The sequence below is a fragment of the Ictidomys tridecemlineatus genome, chromosome 3, assembly GCF_052094955.1.
Source record: "Ictidomys tridecemlineatus isolate mIctTri1 chromosome 3, mIctTri1.hap1, whole genome shotgun sequence".
In the NCBI taxonomy this organism is placed as follows: domain Eukaryota; kingdom Metazoa; phylum Chordata; class Mammalia; order Rodentia; family Sciuridae; genus Ictidomys; species Ictidomys tridecemlineatus.
In genome coordinates this window covers 16,565,163-16,589,613 of record NC_135479.1, presented here as the reverse complement: position 1 = coordinate 16,589,613, position 24,451 = coordinate 16,565,163, and the positions used below count along the sequence as shown (strand labels likewise).

The window sequence follows — 24,451 nt, the reverse complement described above, 5'->3', positions numbered from 1 at the left end:
ATATATTCTAAAAATTACCATTTTTTTGTTATAATATTTATTTTGAAATTCCAAATAATGCTAAGAAGGGTATGAACTTTAAAAATATATTCATATAGTAAAAGAGAACGTAAGTAAAAAATAAAAATTAGAGAAACACTGCCCTAGACTTCTGTAAAACATAAAATATTTCATCACTATTCTGCTGTGTCTTACTATAAAAATACAGATGGCACAGCTCTTATATAGCTTTAACAACTTGATTATAAATTGCTTTCAAAAGTAATTTATTTGGATTTTCCATATCCTTTAATGAACTGCAAATATATTAACAGAAAAGACCTTTCCCCCCCAAGACTGTACAATTTCTGAAATAAGTCAGGAAAAGCAAAAAGAAGACAGAATTACATTGTTTCAATGCAAATAGAACACACACATCACACCCACACTTGCATTTTCCCAGGTTTTCACAAAGAAAACAGGTCAACATATTTCTCAGTGAAGACCCATACTATACTCTGGCTAATCAGAGACTCTGAAACTGTTTTCTTCCAAAAGAGTATTTTTAATAGACTAAATACTGGTTTATCACTGAGTTTTTGTTTAAGGTACAACAGCAGCATGGTTCAAACGTTACTTGCAGTTTTTGGAAAAAAATAAAAAAACTTTTAAAGTAATGAAATACAGAAAAAGCAGGGACCACCTTTCATTATTTGAGTACCATTGCTCATTTGAAAAAAATATTCAACCTTCTAAAATTCCAGAGTAGCAACCATTTCCATGGGGGGAAAAAATCCGATGCTACAACATAACTTGTGAACAAAAGTGTGTGCGCGAAATGTGTGAGAAAAGCTTAAACAGAAAAAAGGATGTCAGTATTTTTAATTTCCTTCAAAGTAAGTTCTGAAATTGATAGCAAACATTTTGCTGGGCCAAAATGTGTTTCTTCTTCTGGTTGTATGATCCCCATTCTATGGGAAGTGAGAGAGAAAGGATGGAAGGAAGGAAGGAAGGAAGGAAAAGAGCAAGAAACAGTTACTAGGTAGGAAATAAGGCTTTGAATACCAAAATTACTTTAAAAGTAAGCATAAAGAAAAATAAAATAAGGTCACATGTGGACTGAAAGTGTCCCTCAGCCAGCTATTGCCATGGTATGCTTTCCATAGCTATCCTTTCATTCTTCGTCTGAAAATCAGTACCAGAGAGTCTCTATGTCCCAGTACATAAATTCCTACTACAAAAAGATTATATTTCAGCAAGTTATGTTCTGAGCTTAGCTTTCTCCAGGCTTTCTAACTTAGAACTTACATTGAAGCCTTCTATAAAATTCTACATTTAATACTATTATATAGCTGGCTTATGATTTGCCAATAAAAAGAAAAAGAATCTAAAATTAAACATTACAAAACTAATAGATAATAAAATAAAATATTTGTTAGAATCCAAGTGCTAGCCTTTGGGAATTTTTAATGATATTCATTTATTCCCAACCTTTCCTTTTCCTTTTAAATTACTTTTTTTAGACAGCACATATAGATTTAGGTAGGAAATTTTGTTAAATGCTTCTCTCGCATCTAAAACCTAATCCAAGATTTTTGACTTGAATTAATTTATAATGGTATCTAATGCATGTTTGGTGAGATTAATAGTATTTGACAGAAAATTACTGAGTCTACAAGCTAAAATTATTTTCACATATTTTGTAATCCGCCTTATTTTCACAGCTTGACTAACAAATACAGGTAACCAGTAAGTTTGTCCTTCATCAAATAATCCAAAATAATAACTGTAGGCCTGTCATTTATAAGAAACTATAATTTGTTATATTCTGACATTGGCACTAAATAAAATGTTAACAACTAAAGCTTCCCTAAAAATTTCAATACATTACAATAAAGGAGATACACAATTTAAGATTGTTTAAATCTGTTACTGTGAAATTCCAATAATTCCCATTTTATATGCATAATTAGATCTTTAAAATTGTGGCCATTTCCCAAAGACACCAACCTATGTTATGACGAACTCAGGAGAGATCCTGTCTCCTTCATCAGAATTTTGTTCCCCTGAACTAAAAAGTTTCAATATTCTAAACCCAATTACTCTTAGTAAAAAGTTTTGGTGACTCATATTACCAAAAATAATCTGAAGCAGAGAGCTGAAAAGAATGGAAATGACTTCAACAAAGGTAACCACACATTCTTGCACTCTGCTTAAACACTTAGAAAAGTCAAAGGGACACTGTCTTGAACAAACGTATATTCAAGGTTATGGTACAATTATGATTGTATTAAGGCTTTCACTATCATGATCTCTTAAAGTCTCTCTTTAGTGTTCTTATATTGATTCTCATGGTGAACTTAAGTGGTTATTAAGGGCCTTGTTTTGGCTTTTCAGTGGGGAACCACTCTACCATCTCTGAATGTTAAAGGTGATCCCACAGAGCTCAAAGAGATGAGGCAATATGGTAAGGACCAATTTTAAAGTTTGTAATACCAAGACAACAATGATCAACACTTTGAAGCAAGATGAATAAATTAAAATTCTTGGTTAGACATTAAAGCATTCTTGCCAAGAATAAGTGTACATTGTATGGAGGGATATTTGATTCCTACATACCAGTCCCAATATGCCCATTATATTTGTTCATAGGAGACACTGCAAGTTTAAGGTAATTTACATTCCTTGGCAATCAAGTTACTCTGTTATAGGCAATGTCTTTTATTGTTCCATCTGGCACTTGCTAACACCATTCTTGAAGAACCTAGAAATGAAGGTCAGTCACTGTTTATCAGGAACAGAACCAAATAAAAACAAATTTTTGGAAAAACGACCAAGAAATTCTGGTTCATCACTATTTTCCATATCTAATGGTTCCTTCAAGATAAAACATAACTCTTCCTTCCATGATAGCTTTGCAACTAAGGGAGATTAAAGAAAAAAGAAAAGAAAGTTCCCCACCTACCCCCCCTAAATTGTCATTCATACTGGTAAAAGAGCCAGTCTTGTTAGCAGCTAAATATTGCACTGCCTTTCATTCTGTATACAGTCAGGGTCCAATGAAAGTGGCACACTCATGGTATAAATGATGGATGATGACAATGCCGGCTCAAGAGTGAAGACTCAGTATACGGAGGGACAATAAACATGTCAGCACTGGTCACACATCCAATTGTAAAAGTCTTGAGTTCCAGAAGTTAAAATTCATCACTTTCAGCTGCATGAAGTTGTGTGTCATCTGCATCAGTCATGCTGCTCTCCTGGGATTCATCAGTTCCCACTTTAAAAATAAAACGAAAGTCTACAGTAAGATATCTGACAAATATAGCTTATTGATTCATGAAAACAAATAAGGAAAATTGCGTTATATTTAGAGATGAGACCCTAAATAAAGAACATTAAAAATCCTAATATCCTTTAATAAAATGTAATTCAAGTTTCTTATTTTAGGACTGGGGTTGTGGCTCAGCGGTAGTGCACTTGCCTGGCATGTGTGAGGCACTGAGTTCGATTGTCAGCATCACATATAAATAAATAAAATAAAGGTCTATCAACAACTAAAAAAAAAAAAAAAAAGTTACTTACTTTATAACATGTGTGATATTTATTTAGTGCATTTAACCTTTAAGTATTTAAAAATGCCTCTCCCTAATTGATTACTTATTCCTGCCCTCAGAATTAGAAATAGTTCTCTGAGAAATGCAAATCAAAACTACATTGAGATTTCATCTCACTCTAGTCAGAATGGCAATGATCAAGAGTACAAGTAACAATAAATGTTGGTGAGGATGTGGGGAAAAATGTATACAGGTAAAAAGGATGTGGGACTGCAAATTGGTATAACCACTCTGGAAAGCAGTATGGAGATTCCTCAGAAAACTTGGATTGGAATCACCATTTGACCCAGCTTTTCTACTCCTCAGCATATAACCAAAGGACTTAAAACATACTACACTATAGCCAGGCTCAGTATCGAACACAATCCCAGCGGCTTGGGAGGCTGAGGCAGGAGGACTGCGAGTTCAAAGCCACCCTCAGCAATTTAGTGGGGCCCCAAGCAACTTGGTGAGACCCTGTCTCTAAATAAAATATAAAAAGGTCTGGGGCTATGGCTCAGTGGTTAAGTGCCCCTGAGTTCAATCCTCAGTAGCAACAAAATCAGCATACTATAGTAACATGGCCACATCAATGTTTATAGCAGCTCAATTCTTTTTTTTTTTTTTAAGAGAGTGAGAGAGGGGGACAGAGAGAGAGAGAGAGAGAGAGAGAGAGAGAGAGAGAGAGAGAGAGAGAATTTTAACATTTATTTATTTTTTCTTAGTTCTCGGCGGACACAACATCTTCGTTTGTATGTGGTGCTGAGGATCGAACCCGGGCCGCACGCATGCCTGGTGAGCGCGCTACTGCTTGAGCCACACCCCTAGCCCAGCAGCTCAATTCTTAACAGCTAACCTAAAACCAACCTAGGTGCCCTAAACAGATGAATGGATCAAGAAAATGTAGTAAATAAATACAACAGAATATTCCCAGCCATAAAGAATAAAATTATGGCAAATAAAAACAAATTTTTGGAAAAACTGGAGTCTATCATGCTAAGTGAAATAAGCCAATCCCAAAAAACCAAAGGCTGAAATGTTCTAATATGCTAATGCTAACACACAATAAGGGAGGGGAGTAGGGAGGGAAGAACAGAAGTTCATTGGATTAGACAAAGGAGAATGAAGGGAAGGGAGGTAGCATGGAATAGGAAAGACAGTAGAATGAATCAGATGTAACTTTCCTGTGTTCATATATGAATACATGACTAGTGCAACTCCACATCATGTTCAATCACAAGAATGGGAAGTTATACTCCATGTATGAATAATTATGTCAAAATACATTTCTATTGTCATATATATCTAAAAAAAAAAACAACTAAAAAAATTGAAAAAAAAAATTCTCTGAGCCACTATTAAAAAAAAAAATCTATCGTTTTCTCCTTATCTCTAATCAGTCACTCCACTTAAAGGATAATCCTTACTAGTCCACAGAAATACAGATTATAATCTTCAGATTGAAAGTGTTATTGGGGGGGAGCGCTTGCCTAGCATGCGTGAGGCAATGGGTTCCATCCTCAGCACCACATAAATATAAAGGTATTGTGTCTACCCATAACAAAAATAAATAAATAAACTTAAAAAAAGTGTTATTGGGATTATAGGACTTATAATTAATTAAGCATATATTTGGGTTTGTCAGAGCTACATAGAATTTAAATAGCCACTACTATAGCTCTGTCAATATTTTAAAATGTTAACAATTTATTATTCATTCACTTTGCACTTAAACTGTTTTAAACATTTACTCGTTTATCATTCTCTCTTCTCACTACATTCCTTTTTTTTTTTGGTGGGTGAGTTGTAGTAATTGGACTCTGGAACTTAACCACTGGGCAAAATCCCTAGCCCTTTAAAAAAACCATCTTTATTATTATTATTTTTTTTGGGTGTTGCTGAGGAATGAACCCATGGCCTTATGCATTACAGGCAAGCACTCTACCAACTGAGCTATATTCCCTGCCCTAAAAATTTTTAAAAAATTTGAGACAGGGTCCCACAAAGTTGTTTAGGGCCTTATAAAGTTGCTGAGGCTGGCTTTGAACCTGCAATCCTCCTGCTTCAGCCTCCCAAGCTGCTAGGATTATAGGCCAACCCCCCTTTTTTTAGTTATCAGCAGACACAACATCTTTGTTTGTATGTGGTGCTGAGGATTGAACCCGGGCTGCACGAATGCCAGACCAGTGCGCTACCACTTGAGCCACATCCCCAGCCCCTTTTATGTTTTATTTTGAGAGAGGATCTCACTAAGTAGCTTAGGGCCCTGCTAAACTCCTAAAGTTGACCTCAAAGTTGTGATCTTCCTGCCATAGCCTTCTAAGTCGCTGGGATTACAGGCATGTGCCACCACACTTGGCCCTATGTACTAGATAAATATCCAAATATAAATTGAGGTCCAGGTTAAAAAAAAAAAAATCAGCAATAGATTTGTTATTACATAGTAAACTAGATCCAGAACTGAAACTTATTATCTGATTTCATATGCACTTTGGTATTATATCACCCTATTCAATTTCTCTAAAATTCCATTTTGTATAAAGAAAATACCAGAGTTAGAAAAATAAAAAAGCAGCCCATAAATTCTTATGTAAAAGGTAGCTTAATATTCAAAATTCTATGTATGATACTCACTGATCTGTTCTTCTTGGGTTATTGGCTCCTCATCATCTGGAAGGTAGCGCTTATCAATTGCCTCTTTAATCTGGTTATTGGCTCCTTTAGGATCTAAATCCATAGCCCAAGAGAAATTCATCAGGGCGAGGTGCGTTTGACCTAACTTCTTGTAAACCTAAAAATAAACAGCAGCACTACATTTTTCATTAAGTTGTAAGCTTTGACTATAAAGTCCCAAACATTTATAATATAAATTAGGCTCTTGACTTATATGCTCTAAATCCATTCTCATGGGAAGGGCATCTTCATCCTATAAAGTCAGACAAGCTCTTGAGTTCCTTTATAATAGAATTCCTTCCTTTAATCTTTCAGGTAGTGACTTTCCAATAAACCTATTCTGGAACACTGACAATGGGAAGAAAAAGACTACACAAGCGACTTGATTAACATTCAATTATATTGATTTTAAATGGAGTTTCATCAACTCTTAACACCTGTCTATGGCACCTAGACACTCAAACCAGTTGGCATCTGGTGGCCCAATCTATAAAATTCAGGTCTTGGGAATCAAGACAACACAGTGCCACTGAGTTGTTCTTCTGAGGGATTTGTAAGTATTTTATTATTGATAACTGGACAGTTTTCCATGTGGTAGTTTGGGTTATGAGCTCATTACTGATCTCGGGCTATAAGTTCTTAACTACTAGTATCACAGGTTAGAATTATGGGGTTCTTGCTCTTTCATTAGGACATTATCCTCTTAAATGCTAAAACTAAACCCATTATCCCCAGAGCACTTAGTTCACAGCTCTCGTTGAATTTTCTCAATTAGATGTTATACAATAAGCATTACATTTATTTTTCAAAAGTTAATATTTGTTATGAAAGTCACTATGTAGGACCATAACCCCAGTCTTTACCTTTCCTATTAAGAAGTAAACGAGGGATTCTTTGGGAACAATTTGTTTCAATTCTTCAAGTTCTTGCAAAGCAGACTGAAAAATGCAAAGAAGAACCTTAGTGTGATAAAATTTTACAAAACTGTGTTCAAATATTTTTGTTAGATTTTCCAAATCATTTTAATAAAAGCTTACTAGGTCTTAATCAATGTACTTCCATATTGCATTAATTCATGCTATGAAAATAAAATGCACAAAGAAATGTCAGACATTCACCAGAGTACACTGAACATATATGAGTGCACACACCTCTTTGAAAGGTAGAGGTGGTGATAAATCTTGATTTTATCACTATTTTAGTTAAAAATAACAATGATCTCATATTATCTGTGTAAGTGTATTAAAGTGTTTTGAAAACTAGGCTGCAGAACACAAATTAAGTCTCAAGTTCTCTCTGGACCTTCTCCCTAATGGAAGTGCTAAGCTTTGAATACCAACCGCCTATTGAAGTTTGAACCTCTAAATTGAGTTAAAACTGTGTAGTTATCTTTTGACTCCTGGTAAAGGATTGGGGAAATGAGAGCAAATATAGAAGAAAGAATCAGATTTGTACTTAAAGGGGAGATATTATCATTTAAAGTAAAACTGGCTTCCCAAATGAGATGCCATCCCATTTCTTTAACCTGCTGAAAGGACAAAAATAAAAATGAATATAATCTGGTGTTACATAAAGTTAGCAAGTAAGGGGAAACAAGTATTGTAATCACTGAAGATGTAAGTGCACATTTTACATGTATACACTTACATCTTCACTGAAAATTGATTTCACATTTTTAGTGAAATGGGAGGCTGAGGTAAGAGGATTGCAGGTTTGAGGCTAATCTTGACAACTCAGTAAGACCCTGTCTCAAAATAAAAATTAAAATGGGCTAGGAGGCCGGGGTTGTGGCTCAGTAGCAGAGCGCTTACCTCACACATATGAGGCACTGGGTTTGATCCTCAGCACCAAATAAAAATCAATAAAGATATTGTGTCCATGTATAACTTAATAAAAAAAAAGGAAAAAAGAAAAAAAAAAGGCTGGGGATGTAGCTCAGTGGTAGAGTGCCCCAAGAAAAGATGCAACCTGTTTGTGAGGATGATCTAGCAATTTAAAAACTGCATGTAGGCTGAACATAGTGGCTTGGGAGGCTGAGGCAGAAGTATTGGAAGTTCAAAGCAACTCAATGAGACCCTGTCTCTAAATAAAATACAAAATAGGGCTGGGGATGTAGTTCAGTGGTTGAGTGCCCCTGAGTTCAATCCTGGTATCAAAAACAAAAACAAAAACAACCCCCCCACCAAACTACATATAACCAATCATTGATTCAACAATCCCACTATTAGGAATTTGTCTTAAGGGTATAATCAAAAAAATTCACAAAGTCATAAGAATACTCAAATCAACTTCTACTACAAATGATCCTAGTGTTTAAATACAGCCTATTTTTTTTTTTTGGTGGTGGTGCTGGGAATTGAACCCAGAGCCGTGTGTATGTGAGGCAAGCACTCTACCAACTTAGCTATGTCCCCAGCCCTGCAGCCTATTAAAAAAAAAAAGAAAAAAAAATTAATGTATTTCAATTCATAGTACACATATGGATCACAATTTTTCATTTCTCTGGTTGTACATAATAATTATAGCCTATTGAATAAATTATGATCCATTCTCTATGTATTTATAAGTGCTAAATTGTATGTTTAAAAATAAAAGCAAAAAAGATGCAAAGCAGTGAATACCCTTCCCTTGTATCAAAATATATGTAACAAAATATATATATATATGTATATAAAAAAATATATATGTACCATTCTCAAACATAAATACACTTATGTGGGAATATGTACAAATATTATAAGAAAAATCTCATGTCATTTCATATCTTTTTTCTCTTATTCTGTTTTCCTTATGTTCTTTCCTCAATAATTCTATCAGTTTACATAATTTGAATAATAGAGTGAAAAGTAAAGAGCAAAACACATCAGAACTGATCTAGTCCCCTTGTTATAAACTCTCACAACTCACTATGTGATCTATACATATTATTTTTGTAATTATTGGTTAATTTCTGTTCTCCCTGTAGAGGGGTACTAACTGTTAAGCTACACAAAGGCAGGAAATATGACTTGTGTTACTTACTGCTATATTCTCAGTATATACTGCAGGTGATGGGGATCATACTCAAGGCCTTATGCATGCTAGGCAAGCCCTCTGTCAATGAACTATAACCCAGCTCAGTCATATATTTTTGGAATATATACACATAATTTATCATTTATTCACTTATTGTGGTCCTAAAAGGATCATTAACCTCGTATCTTTAAGATATCTTCCTTAGAGAAAACTGCCTTTCTTTACATGGAATGTTTATAGGGAATAACCACACATTTCTAAATATCCACATACTTATCCTTCCTAAAAGTATTAACTTTTAATAAACTTTTAGTTTATTAAAAAAATGACACAAGTTCATCAATACAATGTAGAAGATAATTCAGATATATACCTTACCTTATATTTTTCATTTGCAAATAAAACCGAGGCTCTGTGAAATTTGCATAGAGGGTTCTTAGGATCAATAACAATGGCTTTGTTTAGGGTATCCAAAGCCTTCTCAGATTTTTTTAGTGCATGCTGAACCTATAAGAAATAAAGGTCATGTTAATATTGCCTCCTGATATTTTAAAAGAAAGATGAGAACCAATAATGTTACTCAATATCAACATAAATATAATAACACTATTAACGATGAGGTGGGATAGCTGTTATTGCCTTAAGTGAATTTACCAATTGATTACCAACTGATTAATAGAGTATCTCTAAATCTCTTCCAATTCAAGCAATTAAAGATGAGAACATGATAGTCAGAAGAAATGTCTTGAATTTGCTTAGGGATGAAGACCTAGGTCCTCTGGCTCCCAATCTGATATTATTCATAATGGTAATCATGATTCTCTGTACATTTTTTCTTGGTATTAGGAACTGAACCCAGGGATACTTTACCACTGAGCCACAGCCTTAGCCCATTATTTTTTATTTTGAGATACAGTCTTGCTAAGTTGCTTAGGGCCTCGATAATTGCCATCATATTGTCTCAGCCTCAATCATGAGCCACTGGGATTATACATGTACTCCTCTGTGCCCAGCTTACGATTCTCTTTAGAGCAGATATTTGGTAACTTTTATGTCTAAAAGGCAAACAAAACTTTGATTTTCCCTTCATAGAAAAATGTCTTATAATTTATCCAGATAATATATTTCAGGCTTATTGTGGTCTTTTTAATATTAGCGTTTTCAAAACTGTGTTCAGGGGCTAGATTGTGGCTCAGCAGTAGAGCGTTCGCCTAGCACGGGCGGGACATGGGTTAGATCCTCAGCACCACATAGAAATAAAGGCATTGTGTTGTGTCCATCTACACCTAAAAAATAAAAAACAAACAAAAAAACTGTGTTCAAAGAACTGCCTGTTATTAATTCTATATCACTTAGAACAATTACACTTATAACTACTTTAGCAATTAATTTGAAAAAAGGGATTGAGGATGTTGCTTAGTGGTAGAGCATGTGCATGCATGAGGCCCTGGGTTCAATCCTTAGCACTGCAAAAAAGGTTAACTATTTGGCTATCCTGTAAAGTATATTATTTGTCATTCATTAAGCAGAAATTCTAAAAAATTAAGTGACTTGACCAAGGGATAAGAGCACATCAACGAAAAACCAAAAGGTGGTGTTTTAGGCTGTATAAGGCTCTGGGATACTGTTTCAACAACATTAATAACAAGAAGCTTCAACTTTCATTATAGCAATTAAGTTAGTGGGCAAACATATTAATAAAAGGAGAAAACGTAGCAATAATGTTTAGAAAATCACTTACTACACCAATGTGGCAAAGTAAAACTGAACTTTGAGGGTTGATATCAAGTGCTTTCTGGAAATGCATTTCTGCAAGGCTGAATTTTTCTTGCTTATAATAAATCATTCCTAAACCATACCTGCAAGAGCAAAACAAAGTAAAATTTTAGGGATAGAACTACTGGGTGCTAATTTACTTCAATTAATAACAGGATATGTATGCAATTTAGCATTTTAATAATAGTGGAAAAATTGTGATAGTCTTATAGGGGAGGCAAACAGTATCAGTCATGATAAAAATGTTAAACATTTTAGAAGAAGACAATTTTAAAATAAAAATAAGTCAATCCAACTAATCAAACAAAACTATAAAAATGGGGAAAAAAGAAACCCCATCTTTAAAACAATCACTATAATCTAGACTTAACTAATTTCAACCGAGTGATATTGTATGTGTGTGCCAAGAACTTGGCTAATTCTTCTTCTTCCTTTTTTTTTTAAAGACAGAGTATTGTTATATTGCCCAGTGATATTCCTGCCTCAGCCTGGAACTATAGGTATGCACCATTGTACTCAGCGCTGCTAAATTTTTAATGTGAATTATTTCATTTAATCCTAGAAGAGTTATCATTCTCATTTTTAAGTAAGAAAACTTAAAGTAAGACCAGAGAAGTAACTTGCTTAAAGTTATATAGCTAATAAGAATTCTAGCCAGTTCCTTTCTGAATACAGGTATTTCTCCTGAATTTTCAAAACGTCAACTGGATATAGTATGCATTGATACATAAGAAGACCTCTCTAGGCCACAAATAGATAATGATGGAAAATAAGCACCAAATGAATAAGAAAAAAAATACACATATACAGCTAATTTATTTGAGTTGCTTTGTTTATCATCATAATAGTGTTATATGTGAAGAAAAGTTATTAAATAGACTGTGCTAATGATAGTAAAGGTAGAAATAATAAAGAAAGACTATTCACTTTGGAATTAGAATAATAAATTTGCTCAGTGTTTAGATAGATAATGTTACCTAAACAACTCAGTATTTAAATTCTTCCCAGTTTGAATAGTCCTCCTTATAATACAATTTTTTATGTGGTAAATCTGGTTAAGAATGCAACTACTGCAAAATAGCAGAACAGATCCTACATGTTTAAAAAAACAACACAAGACCTATTAAGAACTGAATTCTTGGACTGGGGATAGAGTCAGTGGTAGAGTCCTTGCCTTGCATGCACAAGGCCTGGGTTCAATCGCTACCACCATTTAAAAAAAAAAAAAAAAAAAAAAAAAGAAAGAAAAGAACTGAGTTCTTAAAAAAATAAGAGAACGTGAAGGGAAGGCAAGCTTGGATTGATGTGTCACCAAAAGCTGGCATTTTTTTCTCCTATATAACTATTCCATCTATAACTATTTAGAAGATAAAATCCATTAAAAACCATAAACACACAAGCCAAAAATATACATCAAATATACTCAGGAACACTCAGAAATTTTTGTTGTTAGCTGTCTGTCTCTATTGTTGAAAAAAAAAGGGGGAAAAAAAAAAAGAAAGAAAAGCTTTTAATAGGGGCTGGAGTTGTGGCTCAGTGGTAGAGCGTTCGCCTTGCACTTGCAAGGCCCTGAATTCAATCCTCAGCACCACATAAAAATAAATAAAAAAATAAAATGTATATATGTATGCATGTGTATGTGTGTATGTGTGTGTGTGTGTGTGTGTGTGTGTGTGTGTGTGTGTGTGTGTATATATATAAAATATACTCTTAAAAAAAAAGCCATCAATAAGACTTGGTCTTTGCACTTCATTAGCACTTACCATGCATTATAATGTCGAGGATTTACTCTGATAGCATTTCGAAAACAAGCTAATGCTTTATCGAGTTCTTCAGTTAACACAAACTCGTGCCCTAAAAGAGTATAGGCATAAGCATAATTTGGATCAACCTGGATAGCTCTCTGGAAGAATTTAATTGCAATATCATGTTCCCGTTGTAGACTGAAACAGTTCCCCGCAGCACACCAGGCCTTAAGAAAGAAGGAAACAAACAAAAATTACATAACTAAATTAAAAAAAAATTTTGTTCTACAAAATCAAACCTATAACTAAAATCAAATCTTAACTTATAAAAACAAAAACCTAAACTCAACATTTGAGTTGCCCAATAGGCATCTTCTCAGTTGAGGCTAAAGAAGGTCATTCTCAGTTCTCATATAGAAATGAACAGAAGATAGAGACTTGGGGGCAGCTGAGTGTAGGGCAGAAAGCTGTGGCTCTGAGAGCTCTTAGTTTGAATCTCATTGCTGTGATCTATTATAGGCAGAGCAGCTGCACATAACTCACTTTAACAGTTCTGAACTTCATTTTCTCTTTTGTAAAGACAATAGAAATCTTCTAGAGCAAGTTTTTTTTTTTTTTTTTTTTAAATACTGGGGATTTAACTCAGAGATAATTTACCATTGAGTTGCATCCCCCACCCTTTTAAAATTTTTAGACAGGGTGTCACTAAATTGCTGAGGCTGGCCTTGAACATCTGATCCGTCTGCCTCATCCTCCCAAGTGTTGAGATTACAGGTATGTGCCACCATGCCTGGCTCACTAGATATTCTTGAAATGCCCTGAAAGTAAGGTCTTAAAAAAACTATCTTTTCTCATCACTTGCATAAATCCTACTCTTACATTGAACTAAGAAAAAAAACCGGAAACAATAACAAATGTCAAAAAACTTGCGGGGCATGGTGGCCCACGCCTGTAATCCCAGCAGCTTAAGAGGCTGAGGCAGGAGGATCACAAGTTCAAAGCCAGCCTCAGCAAAAGAGAAGTGCTAAGGAACTCGGTGAGACCTTGTCTCTAAATAAAATACAAAATAGGGATGGGGATGTGACTCAGTGGTTGAGTGCCCTTGAGTTCAACTCCTGGTATCCCAACCACCCAGAATAAAAAATAAATGAAACCCCAAAACATGAAAGATGTGAACTAATTGTCTTTATAGGTTAAAATGGCAATTAAAATTATTAATTTATTTTAAAATCAGCAATTCCTTCAATCTATATTACTTCTGCTCAATTATTTCTAACTAATGTTGGTTAACAGTAACTTTAACACAGTCATTGATTAATCCTAAATGAAATACCTGCTTTTGGATTATTCTATTTCTGAATCTGCACCACTTATTCTAGGATTTTTTGTTCTGAGTCCTTCCATAGGAGAAGGAAAATAAGTGTAGTTAGCTTTTGAACAATAGTCATTACATTTTGGTCATTGATGAACCCCATATATGACAATGGTCCCTTAAGATTATATTGCATAGCTATGTTGTACTGATTTTTGTGTAATTATATTCTATGATGTTCTGCACAACGAAAAAATTGCCTAACACATTTGTCAGAATACATCCTTGTCCTTAAGTGATGCAAGACTGTATATGATTCATTTCCATTTGTTAAGGGTGATCAAAAGGTAACTATACAAGCAAAGTGTTTTAGTTAAGATACCTCTGGTGAATTTTTATCCATGTCTGTTAAATCTTTTGAAAGAACCGAAAGAGCAACATCTTTTTGAAGATGCCAAAGTGTTGTAGAGTAGATCTCCATGCCTTCAACTCTGTAATTCTCAATTCTTCTAACTTCTGAGAATATCCTTTCCGCCTGAAATACAAAAACTAGTAAGGGAAAACAAGTTGATACAATTTATATATATGCAAACAGAGTTCTGGTCACTATCTTCATAGAACCAAAGTGTTGCCTTGGTTTTATATATATATATATATATATATATATATATATTTTTTTTTTTTTGAGAACACAACATCTTTGTTTGTATGTGGTGCTGAGAATCGAACCCGGGCCGCACGCATGCCAGGCGAGCGAGCTACTGCTTAAGCCACATCCCCAGCCCCCTTGGTTATATTTTTTAAAGTGAATTTTTTTTTTAAAAGAGAGGGAGAGAGAATTTTTTAAAATATTTTATTTTTTAGTTATTGGCGGACACAACATCTTTGTTTGTATGTGGTGCTGAGGATCGAACCGGGGCCGCACACATGCCAGGCGAGCGTGCTACCGCTGAGCCACATCCCCAGCCCAAAAGTGAATTATTAATAACACAAGGACAAATTAAGCAATCTTCTGTGCTATAACTCAAATATTAATGTATTCACATCATACTAAATCAAGATTTTTAATTTTTTTTTAAATTGTAGATGGACACAATACTTTTTTTTTTTAATGTGGTGCCATGGATCGAACGCAGTGCCTCACGCATGCTAGGCAAGCTCTCTCTACTACTGAGCCACAAACCTGGCCCTTAATCTAGTTTTTATACACAAATTTGTGGTAAAATCAGGGGATGTTGCTCATACTTGCCTAGCATATGCAAAGCCCTTCATTCGAAGCCTAGAACTGGAGGGGAAAAAAAAAAAGTTGATATTTCCTCCTCCTCCTTTTTTTTTTTTTGTATAAAGGCACAATATCTTTATTTTTATTAGTGCTGAGGATTGAACCCAGTGTTTTACACGTGCTCTACCACTAAGCTACAACCCTAGCCCAATATTTTCCTTCTTAAAAACCACATTTTTAAGTTTTGATAATGGCTTTATAGAATAACCCTCTCAGCAAAGATAGAAGAATGACTTCTGTTGTACAAAATCTATTTTTGTACTTTGTATTTTTGCACTGACTTTCTGAGAGGCTGACCTGAAAACAAGTTAAGATGGCTAGCAACTCTATGACATGTTGAACACACCGAACCTGCCAGGAACTCTAGTTCCCACCTTCTAACTGCCCTTTCCTATGTGAATATCTCAGCTGTCAGATAATATTTTTTCATCACCATATTCACAGGTTCCAAACTGTACTTCTTTCCCCACAAAATTTGAGGTTTTATATTATATGAAACCAATTAGTTTCCTAATTTATTAATTTAGCATTTTAAAAATTCTCAAGGTTTAGATTAGAATAAAGAACATTCATTTATTTAATGAAATAAAGATAGAAAATAAGGAAAGGATGGTTATAAAATCGGAATTTATTCCCAAGAAATGCCATATGGTATCCAAGCACTAGCTGAACAAATGATTCGTAACTTACCTAAAATCTCTTATTTTATTTTTGGTAGCAGGGATTGAACCCAGCAGTGCTTAACCACTGAGCCACATTCCCTAGCGGCCCCCCCTTTTGAGGGAGCTGGGGGGGGCACTGGGGATTGAACTCAGGGATATCCAACTACTGAGCCACATCCTCAGCCCTATTTTGTAGATGAACACAATATCCTTATTTTATTTATTTATTTTTATGTGGTGCTGAGGGTTGAACCCAGTGCCTCAGGCATGCGAGACAAGTGCTCTACCTCTGAACTACAACCCCAGCCCTCCCCAGCCCTATTTTATATCTTATTTAGAGACAGGGTCTCAATGAATTGCTTAGTGCCTTGCCTTTGCTGAGGCTGGCTTTGAATTTGGGATGCTCCCGCCTCAGTCTCCCAAGCTGCTGGGATTACAGGTGTGTACCACTGCATCCGACCCCCAGCCCTTTTGAGACAAGATCTTGCTAAATTGCTGAGGCTGGTTTTGAACTTGTGATCCTCCTGCCTCGGCCTCCCAAAACCCTGGGATTGTAGGTGTGTGTCACTGTGTTCAGTCCCTAAAATTTCTTAAAAGGAAGATCATAAGTTCAAGGCCATCTTAACAACTTAGAGAGACTCTTTTTTGTTTTTAAAAAGAATTTAACCATTATTTTATTTATTTGTTTGTTGTTGTTTATTTGTTTTTATGTGGTGCTAAGATCAAATCAAGTCTAAAAAAAAAAAAAAAGGCCTGGAAATGTAGCTCAGTGATAGAGGTACAGAACCCCTGGGTTCTCTACCTATCTATCCTGCCTTCCTCCCCGAATGCACCAATAAACCAAATACAGGTTCCTTTTGTTTTCAAATATCAGAATCCTCTGCTTCTTTTGAAAATTCTTTATGGTATACACAAAAAAGAAAAATGGAAAATAATAAAATTAAGCTGGAAAAAAAGCACTACTTTTGAATACTCAAGTTGCTCATGGGTCTGTAACTATGGAAAAATCAAAATTCACATATTCCAAAGTACCTGTAAAACAATAAACTATAAATAATTTTGAAAACATAGCTTTGCTTCTTTTACACACACACACACACACACACACACACACACACACACACTGTATTGGTAAATGCCATAATCCCAACATGCATCTCCTAACAATGAATTAGCAATGAATAAAGCTTTCTGGCTACAATCCTCTTTTTGGTACTATATAAAATTACATGAATAGACATGTCTGCATTTATTTTCTGCCTGGGAAGAACAGTTTCCCCTTGTGTCTTTGCATGGCTCATGAAGGGAAGAATAATCTTCTGATTCTGAGCTAATTAAAAAAAAAAGGAGTACCATACTTTCAGTGCCCCTCACTCAGCCTCCTTACCATGCTTCATTTTTCTTCATATTACTTCCTGCTACCTATCCTCACACATTTATTGGCTTGTACTTTGGCTATTACTAGAATGTAATATACTCCATGGAGGCAAGAAATTGCCTCATTGTATTAGAAAATACTATATACTGAAATACATTCTGAAAAGTAACCTTGTCAACTTTTTGGGGGGTTTTGTTATCTTTTTAAGCTTAGGGGTAGGAAGAAAATGCTTTGGACAGAAGAAATTATTTAAATTGGAAATTGCATTTTTTTTTAATTTAATTAACCATCCTTTCCTTTTCTCTATAAGCAGATAACTTGTCAGGCACAGTGGCACATGCCTGCAATCCTAGCTACTTAGGAAGCTGAGGCAAGAGAATCACAAGTTCAAGGTCAGCCTCTATTATTTAGCAAGACCCTGTCATGAAATTAAAAAAATAAATTGGCCTGGGATGTAGCTCAGGATACAGCACCTTTAGTTTCAATCCCCAGTATAACAACAGCAACAAACACTCCCCAAGCCAAAACCCAAATAAAAACACATATAAGCCCCACTAACAACTGGTATCTTAAGTAAAAAATTTAATTAAAACTAAAAGGATAAAAGCCTTCTGATAAGAATATTGTGTTATCAATTAAATATAATTTTCCTAATAGCATTCTTTAAGTTTCTAAAACAAACCAGAGTCCGGCACAGTGGTGCTCACCTATAATCCCAGTGAATCCCAAGGCCAAGGCAGGAAGATCCCAAGATTGAGGCCAGCCTCAGAAACTTAGTGAGGTTCTAAGCAACTTAGTGAATGCTCTGTCTCAAAATTAAAAATAAAAATGGGCTGGGGATATAGCTCAGTGGTTAAGTGCCCCTGGGTTCAGTTCCCTAGTACCAAAAATAAATAAGTAAATAATAACAATAATTCATAAAAACTATATTGTAGAAAGAATTTATAGATTATATATCTAAATATGCATTTTCAGATCAAATGAGCAGAGTACAAGGCATTCTGCATATGAGTGCATTGATGGCTCTGTTCTCACAAATCTCCCTCAAGAAAGTCTGAAAAATTTAAATTATCCCTTAAAGCAAGAAAGAATCTTGTCAGCGGGGCGAGGTGGCACATGCCTGTAATCCCAGAAGCTCGGGAGGCTGAGACAGGAGGACCAAGAGTTCAAAGCCGGCCTCAGCAAAAACCGACGTGCTAAACAACTTGGTGAGACCCTGTCTCTAAATAAAATATAAAAAAATAGGGCTGGGAATGTGGCTCAGTGGTTGAGTGGCCAGAGTTCAATCCCTGGTACCCACCTCCAAATTTTATCTACAAATTATAAATAATGATAAGATAGGTCCCTCCCCCTTTTTTTCAGTACTGGGAAATCCAATCCTTGATGTAACAGGCAATCATTCTGCTGAGGACATAATAATCCCCGAGAAAATAATTATATAAACAAACATAATAAACAAATATTGATGTTTTAGATCTGGTCTTCTCAAGCATGGCCATTTTAATTACACTTAAAATTATTTCTAGAAAGACACATGTACCTATTTTCTATACTTACTTGCATGTATTCTGAAAGTTCAAAATAGGCCCTTCCAATTTGGCACAGTACCCAACCAGTATTGTAGTGGTGAGAAGGCAGGTGGCTCAAAATATTTATAGCTTCTTTGCAGTTGTATGAACACAAAGCTAAATAACCTTTTCCCATTTCACGAAGAAGGCTCATCAAACCTTCTAGGAGAAAACAATATAGTAACTAAAGGAGAGAAACAAAACTCTGGTGTTTAAGAAAGGCTGATTACAAACTAATTGATTAAAATTCCATCTATCTAGAAAACAATGAAAGCAGTGTAATGAACATAAAGAAATTACTTAAAATAAGTACATAATAATGTAAAATAAACAATATTAAGCATTTAAAACAGACCTGCAGCTGCTTTTTGTAGATTAAAAGCTTGGATCTGAGGTGTGATTGTGGATATTTTCCCTTCTGAAATGATGGAAGAATCCAATTTTGTGATTTCCAGGCTATCATTTATGTTAGGTTGAGTTATTCCTCCTTTATTAGTTTTACTTTTTGTTTTTCTGTTTGGGATTTTAGGTGGAAACTTCATTTTTAATTTTTTGCTATTCTCCTGCAAAAGGGTAAAATTCCATACTTAATACTCAAATATTTTAGATTTCCCCCTCAACGCTTTCTCAAGTATTAGATTTAAAAGTATAATCTTGATTAATCTCTATTTTTCTCAGAAGAAGTTTTATAAAAACAGTCTTCAAAGTCAATTCTAAATTCAAGAATTCTAAATATAAATTGTATTTACTTATTGTGACTAAGGTGAATCTGTATCAAGCGGTATTTTTTTTGCAAGTATATCATATTCTCATTTATTATTTTACAGTAAGAAAATAAGAGGATGCAATACCATTTAATTGTCTCATAAATCACAAAGTTGAATTTACTTATAATGTCCTTCTATGGACCAAAAAAATTTAACCAAGGCCATTGTAATGAAGTCCTTTAATTTTTTAAACTTTTAATTTTGAAATAGTTTCAGTTTATAAGAAGATAGAAGCAAAGAAAACATAGAGAATTTCCATTCAGTCTTTCATTAGTGATAACATATAAAATTATATTGAGGAAACTGAAATATTATACTATGAAATGAACTACGGACCTCATTTGTTTGGTTTTCAATTGAACTCTTTTGCGTGCTTGTGGGTGTGTATATATACAATTCTGTGTAATTTTATCACATGAATGGATTTATGCAATCAACCACCATGCTTGGGATATAGAACTATTTTACTATCACAAAGAAATCCTTTTTTTGCTATGCTTTTTTTTTTTTTTTTTTGGTGCCAGGGATTGAATTTAGGGGTGCTCAACTCCTGAGCCCATCCCCATCCCTTTTTAGTGTCAGGGTTTCACTAAGTTACTGAGACTGGCCTCGAACTTGTGATTTTCCTGCCTCAGTCTACTGAGTTGCTGGGATTACAGGCATGTGTCACTGTGTCTGGCTGTGTTATGCTCAGGCCTATTTCCTGATAACCACTGTTGTTTTCTATAATAACAGCTGGGTGCAGTGGTGCATGCCTATAATACAAGCAGTTCATGAAGCTAAGGCAGGAGGATTGCAAGTTTAAAGTCAGGCTCAAGAACATAAAAAAACCCTGTCAACTACATAAAATATAAAAAGGGCTGGGGATATAGCTCACTGTTACTCCCCTGGGTTCAATCTCTAGTACCAAAGAAGAATGTTATATAATATTTACCAAAGGACCAAAAAATTATAGCTAGCTTTCCAAATTTATTTATAAAGATGAAGTCATCAATGAACAGATATTTTAGCAGGAAAAGCATTAAGTAAATGTGGCATTCAGAATTCTTTACCTTGGTTGTAGAGCTGTCACTAGTAAAAAGTCGAGAACTTCTTCGAGGCAGTGCATTTGGGGGAGATGTAATAGTGGGGCTCAATACCTGAGGTGTTGTACTAAAAAGTGATAAAACGTTATTTAAAATTCACTTTTTGACCATTAACTATTATTTCAAATTTAGCCATATTAAAAATATGCATTTCTAATATAAGTACTCTAGAGTTGGTGAGTTTGGTCAGTCCCTTTCTGGTACCCCCTTTCTAAAAAAATTATATACATACATATATATGAACACAATATCTTAATTTTATCACTTATTTTTATGTGATACTGAGGATTGAACCCAGTACCTCACATGTGCTAGGCAACTGCTCTACCACTGAGTAACAATTCCAGGCCCCCTTTCTGGTCCCTTTATGAAAACCCACCATTTAAAAACTACTCACATTACTATAAAATGATAAACATTATAGGAGAGATCTCTAATTGAAATTGATCTAAAAAAATACTTAAGGTCAATAAATATGACAAGCACATCTATATGCCAATTACCTTTAGCCCTTTATTTGCATGCATAAAAAAGTTAGGGAAGTGGGCCAGGTGTGGTAGCGCACGCCTATAATCCCAGCAGCTTGGGAGGCTGAGGCAGGAGGATTTTGAGTTCAAAGCCAGCCTCAGCAAAAACCAAGGCGCTAAACAACTCGGTGAGACTCTGCTTCTAAATAAATAAATAAATAGAAATTGTAGAAATGTTAAAAAAAAAAAAAAGGGAAGTTATGTCAGAAATTAAATATATTTTCAAAAAATATAAAACTTGAGCTGGGCATGGTGTGCATGCCTATAATCCTAGTGGCTCAGAAGGCGGAGGCAGGAGGATCACAGGTTTGAAACCAGCCTCAGTAACTTAGAGGCTATAAGCAACCTACTGAGACCTTGTCTCTAAATAAAAAATAAAAGGGGATGGGGATGTGACTCAGTGGTTAAGTGCCCTTGGGTTCAATCCCCAGCACCCACCCGCTCAAAAAAAAAGAAAAGAAAAAAAAGAAAAAAAATTAGAGAAAAAAGGAAATTTCTATCAGGTATGGATCATCTAAATGTTGGGCATTTTTAAACAAATAAATACCACTAGAACAACTGAAAGTTGAGAAATAATTTCCCTGTAAATTCAAACAGCTGTATCAAAGGTTTATTCTGGTTAGAGCAAAAGGAGTCTGACAATCATTGGATATATTTTTACTTTAAAGGCAAACCCTAAGAATTCCATTCTTAGAAAGCAAGCAAATTTAAAACTTAAATGATATAACTGGGATTAGGTTACGTTTATAATTTTTAGGAAATTCTACAAATAGGTATCTAAGTCTGAAATTAAATGGTTTCTTAATAAAAAGAGAGAAAGAGAGATGCTGCCCAGTGAGTAAATCATGTCCAGGATTATTCTTATTTCTTTCAAAACACAGAGCCCCAGTGCAGGGATATTAGGCAAGTAAGAACACTTTGGTTGATATTCATTTTTTAAAAGTACAATAAGCTCTCCAGGCATAGTGGTGCAAGCCTATAATCCCAGCAGCTCAGGAAGCTGAGGCAGAAGGAGCCAAGTTCAAAGCCAGTTTCTGCAATTTAGTGAGGCCCTTATCAACTCAGTAAGACCCTGTCTCTACTAAAATATTTTTTAAAAAGTCTGGGTATGTGGCTCTGTGGCTAAGTACCCCAAGTTCAATCCCCAGTAACACCCCCCCAAAAAAGTCCAATAACCTCAATTTGGTAGAAATAACTATTATAATTTATACTATGAATGTGAATTGTGGGGCTAGGCTGTAGCTCAGTGGTGGAGCACTTGCCTAGCACACTAGAGGCACTGGGTTCGAGCCTCAGCACCACATAAAAATAAATATTGTGTCCATCTTCAACTAAAAAATTTTTAAAAATGTGAATTGTACTGTCAACATGATTATTGATCACAGAAGAGTTTGTCAAGAAGTAGGATGAAAGAACTTCATCAAATGGGGCAAGTGGGACAAACCTGAAGATGTTGCTAAGATTGTTTTAAAGAAAACACTCAACTGAATAAGGATAACACAAATTTTGTGGAGGTAGAAGTAAAAATTAGTAAGAATTCTAGAGCTGGGAGGATAAACTCTTCTTATAGAGTAGATACAGACTTACAATTTTTGTTAGGCTTCTGTTAGCTCCAAAGGCCCACTTGATGTAATGAGAAAGAAGCCCTAAGTCTGAGGCACCAGAAAAATTAAGTAAAATCATAAGTTTGGAAAATGGACGTGTATTTATTTATTTAGTTCATATTATGTAACCAATACATGAATCTGTATAAGTTCCATTTGGTTAACTAGGGGTTTAGCAATGAAAGGAATATGCTCTGGAACTAGATTGCCACAGCGTGAAATTAAGGTTCTACTGCCATCATTAGATATATACATTATATGTCAGTTATATTGTTTAATAAATTTATGTAAATAGCATTATTTTTTCTGGTTTTAAAGCAAAATGTTCTGGTAGTTAACAAAAACATCTTAGAAAATTTACAGAAATAAATTTTGAAGGATACTTTATGTGGAGAAAATGATGGGGTTTGCCATGCTGCAAAGATCCACCATGTGATTCGAGTTGAGCCTTAAAGCCAGGTGACATCAGCCTGACCTCCTCCAGGAAGGGCAAGGTGGCTGGTGGCTGAGTTTAATCACATGCCCAATGATTTCATCAACCATGTCTACATAATTCAATCTCCATTAAAATTCTGAACATCAAACCTTAGTTGAAATCCCTGGTCTCTAAACATAGGTCCTGATTCCATGAAATGAACATAAAAGTCTGTGTTTGGGACCCTCCCAAAACCTCACCATAGTCTCTTCAGTTATCTGGTCCTGCTTTGTATCCTTCACAATAAAACTCTAATCATAAGTATAGTATTTTCCTGGTTCTGAGTTGTTCTAGCAACTTACTGAATATGAAGGGGTAATGGGAACCCTCAATTTTACTAAGTTGATCAGAAATGCAGGTGGCCTGGGGAACTCTGCACCTGCAACTGGTATCTGAACTGAGGACATTTCAGATAGTTCTTGTTGCAGACTGATCTTAATCTTTGGAGTCCAGTCTAAGTCTGGGTGGTTAGCATCAGAATTACATTACAGTATTGCAATGAGAAAACCACTCAACACTGGGTGGGGTAAGAACTATTATAAAGGAGTAGGTAGAACAGTTCTTGGCACTCATCCTGATTGGGAATAGGCAGAGGGCAGAAATCTCATACTAAATAGGCCATAAAGAGTACTCTTTCAATAGCAGGGCACAACTAGACTGCTCTTGTTCCACCTAACAAAACAAAACAAAACAAAAAACCCAATCAAACAAACAAACTGCTTCCAAATAATCTAGCTGCATCCCAGAACAAATCTTAGAAATACCTAAAGTAATGATAATAATAACAAAAAATTCCAGTTGCTGTGTGGCTCCGGAGGCTGAGGCAAGAGGATCATGAATTCAAAACCAGCCTCAGCAACTTTGAGAGGCCATAAGCAACTCAGTGAAACCCTGTCTCTAAATAAAATTAAAAAAAGGGATGGGGATGTGGCTCGGTGGTCAGGTGCATCAGAGTTCAATCCCTGGTACCTCCCCACTCCAAGCATTCAACAATGTAACACCAATCA

General features: G+C 35.1%; 1 protein-coding gene across 7 annotated transcripts in view; it reads right to left on the bottom strand.

The window, feature by feature from the left end:
- Positions 1-249: 249 nt before the first annotated feature.
- Cdc27 (cell division cycle 27) overlaps positions 250-24,451 on the bottom strand; it is a 61,224-nt gene continuing 37,022 nt past the window's right edge. For 2 of the 7 annotated variants that reach the window (XM_021728380.3, XM_005328167.5), the window contains exons 10-19: positions 20,806-20,905; positions 19,342-19,549; positions 18,976-19,148; positions 14,479-14,631; positions 12,803-13,011; positions 11,005-11,122; positions 9,642-9,770; positions 7,112-7,186; positions 6,210-6,366; positions 250-3,259 (exon numbers count right to left, since the gene is read on the bottom strand). In XM_021728380.3, the coding sequence (XP_021584055.1) occupies positions 3,177-3,259; positions 6,210-6,366; positions 7,112-7,186; positions 9,642-9,770; positions 11,005-11,122; positions 12,803-13,011; positions 14,479-14,631; positions 18,976-19,148; positions 19,342-19,549; positions 20,806-20,905 (1,405 nt within the window). In that variant the 3' untranslated portion in view covers positions 250-3,176. The remainder of the gene's footprint in view (positions 3,260-6,209; positions 6,367-7,111; positions 7,187-9,641; positions 9,771-11,004; positions 11,123-12,802; positions 13,012-14,478; positions 14,632-18,975; positions 19,149-19,341; positions 19,550-20,805; positions 20,906-24,451) is intronic. The other 5 variants (XM_021728382.3, XM_013359923.4, XM_021728381.3 and 2 more) reach the window with 3 other exon arrangements.